The 20,480-nt window shown below is 33.6% G+C and overlaps 1 protein-coding gene across 1 annotated transcript in view; it reads left to right on the forward strand.

The window, feature by feature from the left end:
* LOC114327499 (activating signal cointegrator 1 complex subunit 2) overlaps window positions 1-19,275 on the forward strand; it is a 125,740-nt gene extending 106,465 nt beyond the window's left edge. Inside the window, exons 11-12 of the mRNA XM_050655736.1 lie at window positions 4,745-4,978; window positions 11,279-19,275. Coding sequence (XP_050511693.1) covers window positions 4,745-4,978; window positions 11,279-11,519 — 475 coding nt within the window. The 3' untranslated portion in view covers window positions 11,520-19,275. The remainder of the gene's footprint in view (window positions 1-4,744; window positions 4,979-11,278) is intronic.
* Window positions 19,276-20,480: the final 1,205 nt, after the last annotated feature.

A 20,480-nucleotide genomic window follows, 5' to 3' on the forward strand; every position in this document is an offset into this window, starting at 1 on the left:
CCGCTGCGCCACTGTCCAATCGAAACATTTTAACTATTTGTACTTTCTCTCGATTACAAAAATATGTTATGACAAATGAAATCAATCCTCAAACGAACTTCTATGAAATTGTTATTGCTCATTTGCAAGGTTTGGAAGAAAGTATTGTAAACTATTTTCCTGACATTGACTCAGATGACTTATATAGCTGGATGATGGACCCGTTTTCGTGTGATCCAAAAAATAAACATGTCGGAATGACAAATGAAGTTTTTCAAAATCTACTTGAGATCAGCGAAGATAGCAGTTTAAAACTCAAATACCGTGAAGGAAGGCAAGAAGAGTTCTAGATGCAGGTATATTCAGAAAATAATGTTGTTGGCAAGGTTACAGAGAAAAAACTTGTGTGTTTCACATCGACTTATTTCTGTGAGTCTTCTTTCTCCGCATATGCTTACATTAAAAACAAAAAATACAGAAGCATACTTCAAGCATCAAGGGATTTGAGGGTCAAACTTACAAAGATTCCCATAATTATAAAGGATATAATGAAAACATCATCGGAACAGTTTCATTCATCATCATCAGGGCTTTTCATTCCGGGTGGAATGTTTACCACTCTTACTTAGAGCTCTCTGATTCGCTTATTGCGGTGAATCACTCCGCATTCTACTTGTATGTTGTCAAAGTTTGTTGTATCACTTGGCTTTCGTTACAATTTTCTTCCACTCATTTCGATATGTGTATAGTTCCCTCCAGTTTCTCACTTCCAGAATTTTGATATCTTTCATGACCTGGTCCTCCCATCTCTCTCTTTGTCTTCCCCTTGGTCTTTCAGTTTTTGGTTTCCATATGGTGATCTTCTTAATCAGTAGGTCATTTTTCCTTCTCTCTATGTGTCCCAGTCATCTCAGACTCTGTGCTTTAATAAATCTAACTATATTTTTTCCCTTCATTGTGTCTCTCAGTTCATGGTTCATTCTTCTTCTCATTCCTCCGTTGTCCATTCTTATCGGGCCCATAATACGTCTGAGGATTTTTCTTTCGAATATTCTCAATTTTTCTTCATCTTCTTCCGTGAGACACATTGTCTCAGCTGCGTACGTAACTACTGATCTGATTGCAACTCTGTATATTTTCAGTTTTGTATTTCTGGATAAGTTCTTGTCCTTTATAAGCCTATGATATCTCCAGTATATTTTGTTGTCTGCTAGTATTCGTTCTGTTACTTCTTCATTTCTCTTGTTTTGGCCGTTCACTATTACTTACTCCCAAATATTTCAATTGTTGGACTCTTTCAAAAGTGTAGTTTTCTATTTTGATTTCTCTCGTCAGGTTATCTTCTCTTCTAGAGCAGAGTAGATATGTTGTTTTTCCTTCGTTAATTTCTAGACCTCTTTTCCGTGCTTCTTTTGCCAGGATTGTTACTGCTTCTTTTAATTTTGAGTTCATTCATCACATTAAGTAAGGATATTTGAATTTCAAATGTACTGTATTTTATTGATCTGAAATAAAGTTTATATTGAAATTAAATGAGCCTCAGAATTGTATTTTTTTCATTTTTTGTCGTTTCCCAAATCGCTTCAAGGGTTGGTGTGCCTCGAAATATTTTTAGCCCTACAAGGGTGCCGCGACTAAAAAAGTTTGAGAACCGCTGGCTTAAAGCATGTAAACCTGTGATAACACTGATGATGGAATATTGATTCCGAAAACGTTTTGTGATACAGCCCTTTTTAGGGATTTTAAATACATATACCTTTTACAAAATAAGGTTTTTATTTTTTGTGATTTATGGTATACAGCCAGTACAGGAATTTTTCCTTGTGATATTCTTAAGAAGAAGAATAATAATAATGAAAAGACCTCTAACATGACAAAAATTGTACTACAATGATTGCTTCTCCGTATCTCCGTAGTAAAATGTTCCGGAAGAAAACACATACTTCTTTCGGATTTTCGTTTCGGACTATTTCTTACAGGTATTATACACAATATGTACGAGTAGTTGGTACTAGCTGGTAGTTAAAAGGGGAAGAGTTCAAAATACGTGCATTCGAGGAACGAAGCGGAAAGGACAAAGAAAGAAAGAACTAGGTGAATGATACAAGTCGTTGATAAAGAACTGAAAGAAGAACGAAGTAGAAGTTGTAGAAAGGTGATAGAATAATATCAGTGAAATTGAAAGATATTGTTGTATGAGAATATAAAAATGAAGATACGAATAAGTATAGAACAATAAATAAGGAAACAAAAAATAGAATGAGTGAAGCAGAACATGCCTGGATGAAAGAACAAAGGGAGCAAATGAACAAAAACTAACAGATCAGTACCATTAATGATACTAAGTATACTAGATGGTCCGATACGTAACCTCCTTTGAAATGAAAAACAGGTTTTTACAGAAAATTCCACACCTGTAATTTTGAACCAATCAAAATACGTTATTTTGACAGATCACCATGGCAACGGAGGTATTTTATCGGAAATTTTTTGCTCGTGGGGTACCCAACAGCGAATTATAGTGGAAATTTTTTGACGTTTACAATAACAGAACATTTTTAACAGACTGGTTTTTATTTGTTTACATAATTTAGTTTTGATTCATTTTCTATCACTTGTAGTTACTCAAAACTTATGTAAAATTGAAGAATATACTATTTTCTATCTTGAAATGGTATTCCCATGCAACTACAATGAGTAGAAATTACGAATTTGAAAGCCTAAATAATTGCTGACAAAGCTATGGCGCGCTATTAAGCTGTTCATGCAGCTTTGGATTTTCAAATGCAAATTTGATGTGGAATTTTCTTACCGAATACCACGCGAAGTCAAATTAATATCCGGAATTTTTTTTTTGATCATGAATATTTTTAGAAAATTTCCCTCGTCTGCGACTCGGGAAATTTTCAAAATATTCATGATCTCAAAAAAATTTCCGGAAATAATTTGACCTCTAGTGGTATTACTAGTGAAAATTATTTTATTTCATTAAATATATTCTCCTTCTAACTCAATACGACGATTCTAGCGATTTTACAACTTCTTTATAGCGTCCGAATGATACAATTCTGGAATCTCTGCAAAATAGGTGTTTGTTTCATCAATTATCTCTTCGTTCGAGCTGAATTTTTTATTTACGAACCATCTCTTCAGATTTGAGAACACATAATAATCGAAGGGGACCAAGATCAGGAGAATAAGGTGGATGAGAAAGCAATTAGAAGCTAAACTCATGAATTTTTGTCATTTTCATAACGCCCTTGTGAGTCGGTGCATTATTTTGGAGAAGCAACACTTTTTCTTCTGCATATGGGGCCATTTCTCACTGAATTCTGCTTCAGTTTGTCCGATAATTCTTCTTCATGTGCCGTGCTCGATTATCGAGCGTTGGCTATCAAATTGGCCATAGTAATTTTATTGACCGCAACTCGGAAAAAGGATGCAGAGGATATGTTAAACCATTTTCTCTTGTTTCAAAGCCATGACGTTCTTCTTCGACCTGGCCCTCTTCTTCCGTCTACCTTGCCTTTTATTATTAAGTGGAGTATATCATATCTCTCAGGGTGGCGCATAACATGGCCAATATATTTAAGTTTGCGATTTTTAACTGTTCTGACGACTTCCGTAACTTTTCCCATCCGATGCAAAACAACTTCGTTACGAATTATATGTATTCTAATTTCTTTGTTCATGTCCCAGTTCTCATTTAGATTACGATCAAGGTAGGTGATACTATTAGTTCTCTCCAGTTGTTCACCACAAGCTGTTGCCACTTCCGGTTATCCAATAATGCAGAATAATATTGGGTGTTGATAGTTTTACCTTTTTCAATATTGCAATCCAGTGGCCATGATGAGCTTTTCGACCCATTGATCGACCCTTGGCTGCTCCGGAGCACATTTGCTGGCTTCAGTCCACTGCCGTACGTTCATTTTGTTGTCTGGTGTATAGTAGTGGATCCAGGTTTCATTAACGGTTACCAATCGATGCCAAAAGTCTAACGGATTGCGCTTGATAAGGTGTAAACACTGCTGAGAATTGGTAACACGATTATATTTTGGTCAATAGCCAACAAATGGGGTAACCATCGACAGGATAATCTTTTCATGTTCAAAACTTCGTTCAAAATATTACTAGTGTGATGTTTATACCTAAAAAAGCTTAGAATTTTTAGAACTAATGTTTGTGAGATCTCAGTGCTCTAATTGGTGAAGGATGTTACTTACTTGTCAGATCATCAGATATATATTGCCCTTCCTTTGAAGATGAGAACATGGTCAATTGAGTTGACTTCATTAGTTTCTCATATTCTCCGTGTCCCTCATGGGCGTGCTTTCTCTGTGGATAAATGCTGACAACTACATAATTATTTTATGTTGCTAATTATGTCAGTCCGTTTTTGCTTGTTTCATTATGTATAATGTATACTATCTTTTCCAAATATATCTAAAACGGTTTATTATTTTAGCAGCTTGGCATTAAAGTCACCAAGCATTAGTGAGCATTAGTTGGTATTAATTTCAAAATAAAAAATAAATTTCATTTAAAAAGTAAACAATGACAACAGCCAACTACTATAACGGATAATGTTTTGATATGTTAAATTAATGTTTGCGCAATTTTGAGCTATTATAAATTGTATACAGCCTACTACAGAACTTTAGAATCGTTTTATTCTGGTAACAGTTATGTAGCTCCTACTGAAAATCACAATTCTTCCATATATTTTTTGTCACTAAATATAATGATTGAAATTCGTTTTTAGGCAATACACTAATGACTATCTATATGATGATGAATATGACGATCGAGACTATGATGATGTGCCCATTAAAGTGGCTGATAATCAACTCGAGAAAGAAATCCTTACATATAATCCAAATCATGAAGATGCGGCTAGCGATTCGAGCGAATCAGAAGAAGAAAGTGATCGAAATCAAGCAAAGGGCGTTAACAAGACTGCAGTAAATAGTCAACCAAGTGGTTCTGGAACTAATAGGTAAACATTTTTTAAAGCTATTTTTCTAAAAAAAAAATTGTAAGTTATTACAAATCAACAATATTTATTTTAAAAATGAATAACCATTCTCAATTTGTCATCCGTATGGCTTGCAAATTGTAGAAGCCTCGGAGGTGTAACCAGAGAAGGTTCCCATTGTTTTCATTCTGGTGGGATATGTTATATGCCATTAGAGTGAAAACTTAGTCTAATATTTATTTTGTTTACTTTTTTATACTATTTTACCTGTTTTTAAACCAGGAGGAGTAAACTCAAGACAGATTAACAAACAACAATGTCACTAGAAAAATCATCAAATACATCTTCTTTTTGGTTGAACATGTTGGCCTTCGACGGTAATCCATAAATATTATATTATACTAATACGTCGCTAAGGCCTCGATGTTTACATGACTATGGAGCCGTCTACATCTTCCATCTCAAGGTCCTCGTGAAGGTCAACATTTGTAGCATCAACGATGTTCCTTAACACTTTATTCTGGAATCTCTGGATAATCTGGATATTACCTGAGTTGGCACAGCCCCAGAGTTGGCAACCATACGTCCATACTGGTCTCAGTATTTGTTTGTATAGAAGTATTTTGTTATGTGTGGACAATGCAGAGTTTCTTCCCATCAGCCAATCCATTTTTTTGTAACGGATACCTAATTCTTCCCTTTTTTTAAAGTGGACTTTCCAGCGAAATGTTTCATCAAGTGTGATATCTAAATACTTTGCAGAAGATGCATATGGTATTTGGGTATCATTTATTCTAATTGGAATGTTTTCGATTTTTTTATTTGTAAAATTAAGATGAATAGATTTAGATTCATTTAATTTGATTTTCGATTTTTTAGTCCAGTTATGTATTTTATTTATTGCTGCTGCTTCTTCGCTGGTATCACCTACTGCTAGGATAGCAGTATCATCTGCAAATGTGGCTATAGTATCATTTTCCATATCAGGTATGTCGTATGTGTATAACAGGTAGAGGACAGGACCTAATACGCTTCCTTGAGGGACTCCTGACTCCTGCTCTGCTTTCTTTTAGATCAGTGTACACGTCTTCTTGCTTAATTCTGAAATATCTGTCAGGTATATTTCTGTATATCTGTCAGGAATTTGTGTATTCGTAAGAATTTTGAGTTTGTAGACTAAACCTTCATGCCAGGCTTTGTCGAACGTCTAAAAAGATTGTAGAACAGACTTTCTTTTCTTCTAATGTTTTTTCAATTGTTAGTAATTCTGTGTACCTGATCAATCGTAAAATGTTTATTTCTGAAGACAAATTGGTGGTTTGGAATCATTTTTTTCTCTTCTATTATTGGTTTCATTCTTTTTAGCAGAAGTGATAATGGTATATGAAGAGACTTCATTTGGTGATTTTCCTGGTTTTGGTATCATTATAACCCGCTATTTTCCATAAATTTGGAACATAATATCTCAATCTAAATGCAGCATTGATGATGTTGGTCAATTTAACTATGCTTTACGAGGCAGGTTTTTAGTAATTAAAAATTAAAGGAATAACGCAGAAAAAACAAAAATCGCCGATATAACGTAATTAGAGGTAAGAGCCACGACCTTGAAAATTTCACATAAACTTGTGCACTAAATCGGCATAATTCATAGCTCTTCAATACCTTAATAATATAACTAAATATTTTCGATTCTAAAATATTATAAAAGACTTTAAAGAGTCTGAGTAAGAAAAGAATATTTAGGTATATTCTTGTGGCATTTTTAAGGTCATAGCTCTTCCCAAAATCCATTACCTATAACCTATGAACATTTAAATGCAAATAGCATCAAAATTTCATAAATGTCAATAGTGTAAAAATTTCATAAATTTGTGGAGTAAACTATCCTGCGGTTGGACCAATCACGAACAAGCATTACGGCGCGGTAGATTTGAATTACTCCTCCTATACCTCGTTTTTCTAATAGGGGGAGTAAACTCCAACTATATATTCACACCCAAGAATGCGCTAGTCACTATAAATGTCACCAGATTCATCTTCTTTTTTGGTTGATCATGTCGGTCTTCGACGGTAATCCATAAATATTCTATTATACTAATACGGCGCTAAAGAGTTCTAAAACAACTGTTTATAAATGCAGACTAAACATCTAAAAATTAAAGGAATAACGCAGAAAACACAAAAAATCGTCGACATAACTTAACACGTTCGTGCCGTCGTGTACCACATGTGGTACACAGTGCATTTTATATTTAATCGTATTTGAAAACGCTACGGCTGTATAGAAACTCTAGAAAACAAGTTACGGCTTTATGTAAGGTGGTACATGGCCCGTTGTATGTTCGTTTATAAGTAGATAATTTTTGTATTTATTATCGCAATATTTTGAAGGAACTACTAAAATATTGGAGGTTAAGAATATTTGCAATTTCATTTGATTTAGGCTATTATATTTTGATCGCTATTGATAATTATGGAGAGATAATTAGCAATAATGATTATACGGCCGTAATAAACGCAATGCAAAATAGTAGAATAGACAGCAGATATATTAACTTAATAAAAGAAACTACACACACCGGCAAAATTAGCCGAACACCTTAAAAATGGGACATGTTTGACGTCTTGAATTTCCTAAACCTGTTGTCCGATTTGAGTGATTCTTTTAGTATGTTATAGCCTTATTATTTAAGAATATCGGTGTAATAATATTGTTGCTAGACAGGTAAATGTCATTTTATACCGGGTGTAACAATCATACTGTGTTTCTTTCTTAAAGTTCGGAACACCCTGTGGAATATTCTAGCATATATAAAATATTGAAATTAAAACTCAATTATAGCCTTAGGCTTTCTTAACATTTTCTTTTTTGAATCATTTGCTTATGTTAGAAAATAAAAAAGTTATGTACTTTAACAACTAGCCACGTTTTTCATCAATAAATTCTCATAGTAGGGGAGGAAAGTATGCTAAATTTGCAGTTACTCGAGCGTTATGGGGACCTATTGGATTGTGAAGAGTGGGTGCCAAAACCGAAAAAAGTTAAGTTCAGTTTTCCATAAAGTGTGGGGCTCTTCATGTTTTAATTTAATTGTCCATTTCCACCAATCGTTTTTTCCGATTATAGCGCCATCTATCCATAATTGGAAAAAATGTTGCGAATAAAAGTTGCTTATTTTTACGTCAAGAATCCAAATCTTCAATAAAAATTGGGGGCTCCTATTTAGGATTTTAAAGTAACCCCCCATCCCACTGTAAATGTACCTCTACCATAATATTGGTTCTTAATACGGGAGAGTTCGTTAAGAGGGGTCCGAGAAAAAATCTATCCTTAGAAAAATTCTAAATCATCAGATTAAGATAAGGTAAGTTAAATACATGCAAAATAGTGTATATTTCAAAAATCTGACAAGTTGAGCGGGGCCTAAGAAAATGGTCGAGTCACAAAGTTTCACAAAAAAAGCCAATATTTCACGAAACGTCAGATCGAAAAACTAAAAAATACGTTTTCAATATTTTTTAAAAGTCTATCGAATGATACCATAAACGAACTCCCACGGAAAGGGGTGAGGGGTAATTTAAAAATTTTAAATACGAACCCTGCGATATTTCGCGAAATGAACATCAGATCGAAAAACTGCAAAATACATGTATTCAATTTTTTTGAAAAATCTCGAATGACACCAAACAGGTGTCATTCGAGATTTTTCAATTATAATTATAATTATAAAATATATTATAATCAATTATAATTATAAAATAGATTCAATGACACAAAAACTTTTATTCGACACATTTTTTCGAATTATGGATAGATATCGCTATAATCGGAAAAAAACGATTGTTTCAAATGGAAAATTAAATTAAAAAATGAAAAGTCCCCCACTTTATGGAAAACTTAACTTAACCTTTTTCTGGTTTTAGCACATACTCTTCACAATCCAATAGTTCCCCATAACGCTCGAGTAACTGCAAATTTATCATACTTTCCTTCCCTACTATGAGAATTTATTGATGAAAAACATGGATAGTTGTTAACGCACATAACTTTTTTATTATCTCACACAAGTAAATGAATCAAAAACAAAAATGTTAGGAAAGCCTAACTCTACAATCGAGTTTTAATTTTAATATTTTACATATGCTAGAATATTCCACAGGGTGTTCCAAACTTTAAGAAAAAAACACAGTATGATTGGTACACCCGGTATAAAATGATATTTACCTGTCTAGCAACAATATTATTACAACGATATTCTTAAATAATAAGGCTAATAATAATAATATCGTATGGCATTTATGCCGGGGAGATCCTTTCGGATAGTTCCGGCGCCATTTACATCTTTAACCCTGTTTTAAGTAACTAGTGCCGATGTACACTAGCCCAGGGGGACCGACGGCTTTACGTGCTCTCCGAGGCACGGTGAGACGGCTCGTGTCATTATTGGAAATGAAAATGGTTTGTCTTTGGCAGGGCTCGAACCCACGTCTACTGGCGTATGAGGCCAGCGTTTATGCCGTTACTCCACGGCCGCTCAATAACAGGTTCAATAATAAGGCTATAACATACTGAAAGAATCACTCAAATCGAGCCACTGGTTTAGGAAATTCGAGACATCAAACATGTCCCATTTTTAACGTGTTCGGCTAATTTTGCCGGTGTGTGTATGAACCAAGCTACAGCTACATACTACCTAAATGAAAATGAATACACGAACCCTGTACCATTAAACAGGGGAGTCAAACAGGGAGACACTCTATCACCCAAACTGTTCACCTTAGTTTTGGAGGACGTGTTTAAAAATCTAAATTGGAAATATAAGGGAATAAACATCAATGGCCGCTACCTCAGTAATCTACGATTTGGGGATGACATAATCCTGATAGCTACTGACCTACAAGAACTGCAAACCATGCTTTCAGAACTACACATAGAATCTTCTAAAATAGGAGTGAAAATGAATTTAACCAAAACAAAAGTCATGCACTCCGAAGAAACCATGACAATAATAAACGACAAAGTTATAGAAAAAGTTGAAGAATATATATACTTAGGACAAAAAATAATACTAAATAGGGAAATTCAAACGGAAGAAATAAAAAGAAGAAGAAAGTTAGCATGGGCAGCATTCGGCAAACTGAACTATATACTCAGAAATCAGCAAATTCAACTACATCTTAGATCTAAAGTTTTCGATGCATGCATTATTCCGATATTAACATATGGGGCACAAACATCGACAATCACAAAAAAGAATATGAACATACTCAGAGTCACTCAACACGCAATGGAAAGAGCAATGCTTGGCATATCACTTAAGGACAGGAAAACAAACACATGGATAAGACAGAAAACCAAAGTCACCGATGTGGTACAAAAATCATTAAAATTGAAATGGGAATACGCTGGACATGTAGCTAGGAGCGATCTTAACAAATGGCACAGAACAATTCTAACCTGGAGACCATACGAACACAAAAGACCCAGAGGCAGACCACCTATGAGATGGACAGATGATCTGAAACGAACTGCCGGGAAAAATTGGCTACAAGTAGCGTACAACAAAGGACAATGGAAAGGAAGACTTGAAGAGGCTTATGATCAGATGTGGACGTGAATAGCTAGACGAAGAATTAGCAATAAACTTACTTTTTACATAGTGGCCACCGGTGGTACATGACGTCCTTCAGCAACAAACTTATGTCACAGCCGTCATGTACTACCGGTGGTACATGTCTAAAGACAACAAAAAAACCATAAAACATATGTATATAAACATTTGCTGATCAATAATACACATAAATTTAGTTGTTACCCAAAAGAAAAAATTACGGCTCTGCATTACCACATTCGTAATCGGCTACGGCACGAACGTGTTAACTAACTTCTTCTTCTTCTACGACACTACAGCCCAAATTAGGCCTTGGCTTCCTTTATTTTTTGCCTCCATTCTTGCTTATCTGTGGCTGCTCTTCTCTATACACGGACTCCTAAAAGTCTTTACCTGTCCGTTAAAGTCCTTTACTGTGTCTTCCCAGCGCTTTCTTGGCTTTCCAACCGGTCTCTTTCCCTGCTAACTAACTTATGAATTTTAAATGCCAATAGTGTCAAAATTTCATAAATGTCAATAGTGTCAAAATTTCATAAATGTCAATAGTGTCAAAATTTCATAATTTAGTGGAGTAAACTTGCCTTCGGTTGGACCAATTCCAAACAAGCATTACGGCGCGGTAAATTTCAATTACTCCTATTAAAAAAAAAACGAGGTATAGTTTAAAAAAGAGGTATATAGTTATTATAGAGTTATATTTTTATAGGTCTAAAATGAACTTCTGTGAAGATCCTGCTCTACTTAGAGAACGACGAGAAGCCAGATTTAGGACACAACACAGACCACCTCCAAAAGGAAACGTTGTGGGAAAACCGAAAGGTCAAGGTCAAGAGAAAGACGTTTTGAAAGCTAGGGACAAGAAGACCGTCAACAAATCATCTAGAGCTAACCACAATAGAAAAGGTGGAGCTCAGTTTAAGCGAAATAGAGGAATGATTCCCATGTAAGAGTTACTATGGGAAAATGTTTTATGAATATTTCATAAAGTTAATATCAAATGTTGGAAGTGTAAAAAGCGAAGAGTTAAAAATGTTAAGTTTTTAATTTTTATATTTATAAATGTTCAATAAGTTTTTTTGTCCTTCCTATTATTTTTATACGTAGCCGCCTACTTTATTATTGGCTTGGCTTCAATACAATATGTGATTTTTTTTTCAGTCATAGCTTCATAGTCATGGAGCGCTTAATCTACATTATTCTGTTTATATTTTGCATACATTCTATTTTCCTATTTTAAGTAATCGAATCATTTTTTCTATCGTTCAATTCTGTTTCTTGCTCTATTACCCTTCGTTTGATTTACTTTTCGTAGAATTTTCAAATTCTTTTTTATCCATTATTTTTTGTTTTGTTTTGTTTACATCTGCTTTTGGTAAGCATTGTATGTTATTAGTAAACTTAATGTATTTTTGTATTTCCTAGTTTTTTAATTTCATGAAATGACATTGTAAAATTTAAATATTATTCTTTTCAAGTAGAATTACGAGGATTTCACTAGGCGAGTGGTTTACCCCTATAAGCAGAGCCTCAACCGACTAATTCTTTTATTTTTTGCATTTCTAATGCACCAAACCAGTTTTATTCGATTCTGTATATTTTTCTAAGTTGAAACGTATTTTTTTTATTTTTACAAGTGAGCCGACGATTATTGTTAAATATTAACAAATAGGTTATAAAAAAAGTAACTTCACCGAATTGCTTCGTAATCAGTTTTTAAGCGTATCTCATCGAAATAAACACTTTTACTCTCTTACTAATTTTTCTAAAAATGCTTCCTTTTTGAGTTATTTGCAATTTTTTGTTGAAAAACATGCATTAATTAGTGATTTTTGAGATTATTTTCTAAAAATCTACTAAATAAATTGATATTCTACGAAAAACTTTATAATCTTTAAACCGTCTAGTACAGTGGTGGGCAAACTTTTTTATTGGGAGCCACAAAATTTAAGAAATTCCAGAGGAGGGCCAGAATTATAGAAAAATACATTTTTTCCATATACTATCCATGTCGATGTACACTCGGCGGGTCGGATTAAATACTTTCGCGGGCCGTACTTTGCCCATCACTGGTCTAGTACAAGTAAGAGTATTTTGACAAGGATAAGTGGTGTCTATTTTACTAAAAACAAATAGTTTTAAATTTAAACAAAGATTTTAATTCGGCGTCGCACGCCTAAATCACTGCGACCGTTGTACACATTTTAAGGTATATGACAACGGTAGAAGTATTCGAGATATTTGGATCCATGTTTTCGGCGAGATAGAAACCATTGATCCTTGTCAACATATTCTTACTTGTACATAAAGATTATAAAGCTTTTTGTAGAATTGCAATCCATATAGTAGTTTTTTAGAAAAAATCACTAATTAAAGCATTTTTTTCAACAAAAAATTGCAAATAATTCAAAAATGAAGCATTTTTCGAAAAATTACCGACACAGAAAAAGTGTTTATTTCGATGAGATATACCTAAAAAATTGATTCCGAAGCAATTCGGTCAAATTTCTTTTTGTATAAGTTATTTGTTAATAACAATAATTGCCGGCCCACTTGGAAAAACTAAAAAAAAAAAGTACATTTCAACTTGGAAAAATAATATCGAATCGAATAAAAAAAGGTTTGATGCATTAGAAATGCAAAAAAAAATTAGTCGATTTATTCTGTTTCTAAACGTCTTTTGATGGGTAAACCGCTCGCTTAACTAATACAGTTAAAAACCATTATTCTCGTGTCATTAATTGAAAATGTTGCTATATATAGCAACTTGTTTCCGGCATACGTTGGACATTTGGTCTGGAGATTTTGGGATTGCATCCATCTGAGTATTTTTAACCACAGTTTCATATATTTTAATTTTTGTCCTTTCGTAATAACTTTATTCCACTACATACCATTGAGGCATCCCATGGCTTTGCTTATGTAATTCGTTGGTCCATTTCTCTTGAATCAGTGCTGGTTATATCAAAGATTAGACCCAAGTAGTCATAACTCTGACAACAAGAAGTTTTGTCCATTTTCGAGGTCCAGGTTCTATGACTTGTTTCCAATACTGATATATTTGGGGTTTTCGTTGCATTTACATTTATTCCCCAATCGCTATATTATTCTACCCGTTTTCTAAGCATATACTGCACGTTGTCTCTGTCAGCCATCACTATCACTTGGTCTGAACTTTTCAGATCTGTTGAGTATATATCTTGAATAAGGTTGGTTAAGGTTGGCTTGAATAAGATACAACATTCCTGTCGTAAGTCTTTTGTAACTGGGAATTCTTCCGTAAAATATTTACCTGGTTTTATCTTTGACTTTGAATCTGTATACAGTTCTTGTACAGCATTTATCGATGTGTGATTGATATTCGATCTTTTCAATGTTGTCTACAATTTTGCTATGGGGATGTTGTCATTAGCTTTCTGGCGATCTACGAAAGTGATATGAGTTTCTACATTCTTACTAGATCTTTTTTTTCTCTTATTTGTTTGAGACAAAATACATTTTTGGTGCACGATCTTCCTACACGCAAACTGTTATGTTCTTCTTCGTAATGTTTTTAATCTTCTTCGATTATATTCGTCAATACAGTCTGCTCAAGGGGCTGGTTCTCGATATGCCTCTATAATTACACTCCCTTTTGTCTCCCTCTTTGTGTATTGAGGAAATGTACGCCGTTCTCCATTGTTCTCGTAGATTCCTGAGCATTTCAGCATAAATTTCCTTAATTAATTAAGTCCAGCAGATTTGCCATTCTTTAGGGTTTAGGGTCATATTAGCCTTCGTTGCCGTTTCGGCATCCTAACTTCATCTCCTTATTATTCTACTGTTTTTTTTTTAAGTCTAGGTACTCCTGTCTTTTTTTCTGTCAGCTAACTTTTATAATGTTCTTTCCATTGGTTTGATGTTATGGTTTGTATGTGCGCTGTGTCTTTTCCTGTATATTTTCCAGATCTTGTAAAACTCCTAATTCTGCATTTTACCTTCTTCCGCATGTATTGATTTCTTAACTTTTCTGGTCCAATGTCTTATTCTTCTCTTGTTTTATCATTTTTCGTAATTGTCTATTGATTTCTGCGGAAATTTGTCTTTTTGTCATTTTAAGTACATATTGTACTTTTTTCTGTTTTACTATATTTTGTTGCAATTTTTGTTTTGTTGTATCCTGAGTGTTTCCATGGAGTCCTGATATAAACTTGCTATATTTTTATTAATTTCTTAAAATACTTGATCTATTTCTTGTAATTTTTCATACAGCTGCCGTTTATATAGCTGTTTATTACTATAGTTTCTAAAACTATTGAATTGTACTTTGTTGTTTTCAGTTCTTGCAAATCCTCTTTGTCTTCTAAGTCTTGGTCGCTGTGTATTTTCTTAAATGAAAAGACAATTTTAGCTCTTCCTAGGTAGTGATCGAAGCTGCAAATGTTGCTGTCTTTTTAAATTTCACTAGTGGATCCTATTGTGGTTGGTTCGTCTTTTCAACTGGTATTTTGAACATTCTATAAGGACATGCTTAACACTGAGTGGAACATTACAGTTGCCACATAAAGGTGGGTTGGTTTGACCAAATATGTGCCCATGGATAAGTCAGGTATCTCCTAGACGAAATCGACCAACAACACCTTGATGAATTCTGTTGGGAATTTGATATTTCGACGGTTTTAAGGAGATTTCACTTCGTGAAGTTTTGAGGTTCAATTATCCCGGTGGTTTTGTCATAATTGTTTGACCTTCAATTCAAAAATAATTTTAAATCATTTAGCACTACATTTCTCATTTCACTCGCGGTTTCACTGGTTCTTGCTTGTTGGGCTGTGCGATCCTCTGCTTCCTTGAAGGTCAATGTTTGAAGAAACTCATCTGAATTGTATAGGATGATTGCTGTGTTGTATTGTAGTTAGTTATTTTTTAATTGGTTAGTTGATCCGGGTCAACGGGTTTGAATCACTTAATACACTAGGGTCAATAACCCGGGCCTCAAGCAATTTGAATCTTTATTGATGGAACTGTATGTATGTCTTTTATCCATTATCCCTCCTGTGGTGGGCATAGGGTAGTCGAAATTTTTTTCCATTTCTACCTGTTCTTCGCGATGTAACTCATCTGTCTAAAGGTCATATTGGTTTCTCCTTGGGTACTTCTAATCCAAGTTTCTTTTGGCCGTTGTTTTCTTCTTCCTTGTGGGTTCCAACGTAAGCTGACTTTCTTTGGAATTTCGTTTTCACTTTTTCTTAAAGTATGTCCCAGCCATTAAAACTTCCGTTTGCGTATTTGTTTTCTAATTTCCCCTTCTTCTGCTCGGGTCCATAGCTCTCGGTTGGTTATAACTTCGGGACTGATGGAAATACTTTTTTAAAATACAGACACTATCAAAGAACAAGTAATAATTACTGGAAGGTTACTGATCGTATCCCTAATTTACCCTGTTTAGTTAGACAAGCAGTATATGAAAATGTAATAAAACTATTAAAACTAGGAAGGTGGAAAACGCGGTCCTCGGATCACTTCAATCCGGATCTTAAAGATCCAGATCGTAAAAATTTCGAGAATCGGTTCTTACGGGTGACAGTAAAGATACAGAGGTTTGATCCGGATCGATCGTGAACGATCTATCACTTGTACCGGGTGTCCCAATAAGAATGGCTCTCGGCCATATCTCAGGAACCGTTTATAGTACAGCTTTGAGAAAAAAATATTTATAACAAAAGTTGCCGGGAACAGCCTGGAAATTATTTTCATAATTGTAGGTCCACCGCTAGAGGGCGTAATTGAATATCAAAAATTAAAAAATCAAAATTTTAAAAAATGTACCTAATGAAAGGGCACTGGAAATCCAATCATCGTATTCTTCATAAAATTCTGCGCATATTTGATTTCACAAGTTTAAGTCTACCTTTGCAAATAAGAGGTGGGGGTGAGTGGGAACTTTGTTATGAAAAATGGCTGTAAGTCCGGTTCTGCTAAATCGAATTTTGCATACTTGGTCTTGTTGAAAACAGCTCTTTTTTGTCAATGTAAGTGTCCTATTTTTGAAATAGCCTAATGAGTAATATGCAAGTTAGGAGGCGTTATTTAATTATTTTTAGAAATCTAGTTTTCTTTATAAAATATTAAATACAAGTATGCATTTTTAATCATGTATTACAAAATTAGACCAAATTAGCAACATAATACCGAAAACCGCATGTCGATACCTTTTTTCTATCTCGAGATATCTTAAGCAATGTGTAAATTTTAAACATAACTGTTACTGTCACCGGTAAACGAGGTTAAGGAAAAGTAGTGTGCTATGGAAAAAACAAATAAACATTTTTCAGATGTAAACGTACATAATTAATTAAAACAACAATAAGACAAACAACACTATAAAATATAACAAAGAAATAAAAGCAACTACTTAGTCTTAGTGACTGCCTAAATGTTCAAATTGTTGCCCATCATTTTCGATGCAAGCATTTACTCTTTCAAGAGTAGATTGAATAGCAACAGATTTAACTGTTTTTCCCTTTTATTTATGGGGACGGATTAAAGACCTTGTTTTTGCCGTCAGGCCCACTACGCGAGAAAACATGATCTAGAATCTAGAGAATACGAAACGCCATTCAAAGCATTGCGAAAGCAGAAATTGAGACTGCTGTTCAATCAACTGTTGAAAGAGTAAATGCTTGCATCGAAAATGATGGGCCACAATTTGAACATTTAGGTCGTCACTAAGTAATTGCTTTTATTTCTTTGTTATATTTTATAGTGTTGTTTGTCTTATTGTTGTTTTAATTAATTATATACGTTTACATCTGGAAAATGTTTCTTTGTTTTTTCCATAGCACACTACTTTTCCTTAACTTCGTTTACCGGTGACATTAACAGTTGTTTAAAATTTACACGTTTCTTAAGATATCTCGAGATAGAAGAAAGGTATCGATATGCGGTTTTCGGTATTATGTTGCTAATTTGGTCTAATTTTGTAATACAGGATTAAAAATGCATACTTGTATTTAATATTCTCCAAAGAAAACTAGATTTCCGAAAATAATTAAATAACGCCCACTATCTGGCACATTACTTATTAGGCTATTTCGAAAATAAGACTCTTACATTGATGAAAAAGAGCTGTTTTCAACAAGACCAAAAGTATGCAAAATATCCAAAAAAAGTCGATTTAGCAGAACTGGACTTAACGTTGTGAAATCAAATATGCGCACAATCTTATGAAGAACACGATGATTGGATTTCCAGTGCCCTTTCATTAGGTAAATTTTGTAAAATTTTGATTTTTTAATTTTTGATATTCAATTACGCCCTTACCGGTGGACCTACAATTATGAAAACAATTTCCAGGCTTTTCCCGATGCAGCTTTTGTTATAAATATTTTTTCTCAAAGCTGTACTATAAACGGTTCCTGAGATATGGCCGAGAGCCATTCTTATTGGGACACCCGGTACAACTACCAGTAGCCCTTGGCACAGCTGTATTTACATGTAAATAAGATTGTCTGTCAATGAACGAAATATCAACGCTATATAACTTATATTTAAGTTTGCGTAATTGGTTTTCTACAGGTTTTAGTGCTATCCACTGGGTAAATCGTTGTGATAATATTCAAAATCGGAATACAGTGATGATCGAGCTAATGACCGGCAAAATAACGAAAAAATGGAAAACATATTAAGTTGTGAGATAAAAATAAACGAAACTAGTGGAGATGGGAAATTTAGCGATAAAACCTAAAAATTTATACTCTATTTATTGTTTCCCACCTTTAGACGTATCGGACGAGTTTGTCAACTGCCACTGTGAGTTGACATACTCCGCTGATACGTCTAAAGATGGGAAAAAATAAATAGAATGTAAATTTATAGGTCTTTATCGCTAAATTTCCCACCTTCACTAGTTTCATTTCTTTTTATCTCATAACTTAATTATGTTTTCCATCTTTTGCGTTATTTTGCCCGTTACTAGCGCGCTCATCACTGTATATCAGGATGGCACGCGCATTGGCAATATTTCGCTTCCAACTACTCCCAAGAAAACACTGCCTTTATCTTAGTTACAACAATTAAATAATTGCTTTTTAGCACTGACTGGTTTGGTAAAAGATTTTTAAGCCTGCGAGTAGGATGAAATTATTTTTAAACTGGCGATACTTGTGAGTTTATCCTTATTCTTCCAATGTATATTAAAAAAAAGCAATTATCGTTTTTTTTTTGTTTTATGGAAATTTAGTAGTGACTGATTCAGATCAAATAGTATGGCGAATGACACATAAATAGTCATATTATTTAAACGTTTAATATTTTGTTAACTATTTCAATTTTGTGTGATTGTTTATAAATATATCTAATGTATAGTTTCTTAAATAGTATAGTAGCAAATATTACAAGTGCAAACCGTAAATTTTGAATAGAATTCATTTAAAATGTCATTTCTATATAATTTTTGTACTTCTAACCTTTTAGCGTATAAGTAGTACAAAATTATAAGAAATCTTTTTAGAAATATGAAATTTTTGTATATTTTATAAGCTTTTACAATAATTTGAAATTAGTTAAATTTTGTAACTTTTTTGTTACATGTGTTAATATGTTTAGAATACGCTGAACATGTATTTAAAAGATGTAATAATAAACTTCCAACATTTTAAAAAACATTGTTATTGCGAACCAATGAAATATTTCCATTTTTTGTTTAAATTAAAGATTTATTTTTAACACGCTTATTATTCCGCTAAAAACCTTTTACTTACAACTGATGTTGTCGAATAAAGTCATGCATTTAGGAGTTGCATAAAAGAATTATCGAAAAAGGAGCTAAGGAAATGCCATCGTTGGTGGGTGCGATCATGGGTATTGTTCGTCCGCTATAACTTTTCTCATACGTCACGATTCATTTTCAAACAAATTAAGTCAAAACATAAAGTGAAACGAACGTCGATGTGTATATACATTTTGTATACTTAGTGTTACCAACTAGCCCGAAAAATCCGGGACATGGCCCGAATTACGAAGTCGTGTCCCGGACAAGGCTTTCCTGGCCATCCGATTTTCAACGTTTTGGTAAAATTCTATTTTGAATGTTGTTCTGAAGCTATTTCCTTGTGGCATTTTTATGATTAATTATTTATATGGGAAATAAGCCACAATTAAAATGAAAAAAATAATTTTATTAACGTTTCGACGCCCAAATCGGGTGCCGTTGTCAAAATACAAAATATTACTAAAATAAACAAAAGTGTTGTGGCTAAGCAAAAAAATTCTTCTATTTTGAAATTTTGAATACATTATTTTTATTATTTTTTTTTTATTTGAATACATTATTCTTCTAATTCAATCGTTCGACAAATATGATAGTACTTAAGTAAGAAGTAATTAACAAAAAATGTTCTGAAGCTGTTTTCTTGTGGCATGTTTGACAATTATATTTTTGATCGGATTAAACCACAATTGGTTGTAAAATAATAATTAAATTTTGATAATAACTTGTTATCTTTACATGGAAATCCAACATTAGTTGATTTTCTAATTTTTCCTTTTTTGAGAACGATTTCCGGATTGGCAGTCGAAACGTCAAAAACTAACAAAGATGTAATTATCATTACAATCAATTGTGGCTTAATCGCATCTGAATTATCATTGTCAACACAAAAATGTTAAATAATCAATAAAATGATGATATTAAAGTTTTATATTAAAAAATGGCCCGATTTTCATTGAAAAGTCCCGGATTTCAGGTATTTTTTCAGCCTTGTCCCGAATTCGACTGAATTGAAGTTGGTCACACTATTGTATACTATATACTACACACATCGGCGTACGTTTCACTTTATGTTTTAATTTAATTTGTTTGAAAATGAATCGTGACGCATGGGAAAAGTTATAGCGGACGAACAATATTAAGAAGACAAGCCTTAGGAGCC

The sequence above is a fragment of the Diabrotica virgifera genome, chromosome 7 (assembly GCF_917563875.1).
Source record: "Diabrotica virgifera virgifera chromosome 7, PGI_DIABVI_V3a".
In the NCBI taxonomy this organism is placed as follows: domain Eukaryota; kingdom Metazoa; phylum Arthropoda; class Insecta; order Coleoptera; family Chrysomelidae; genus Diabrotica; species Diabrotica virgifera.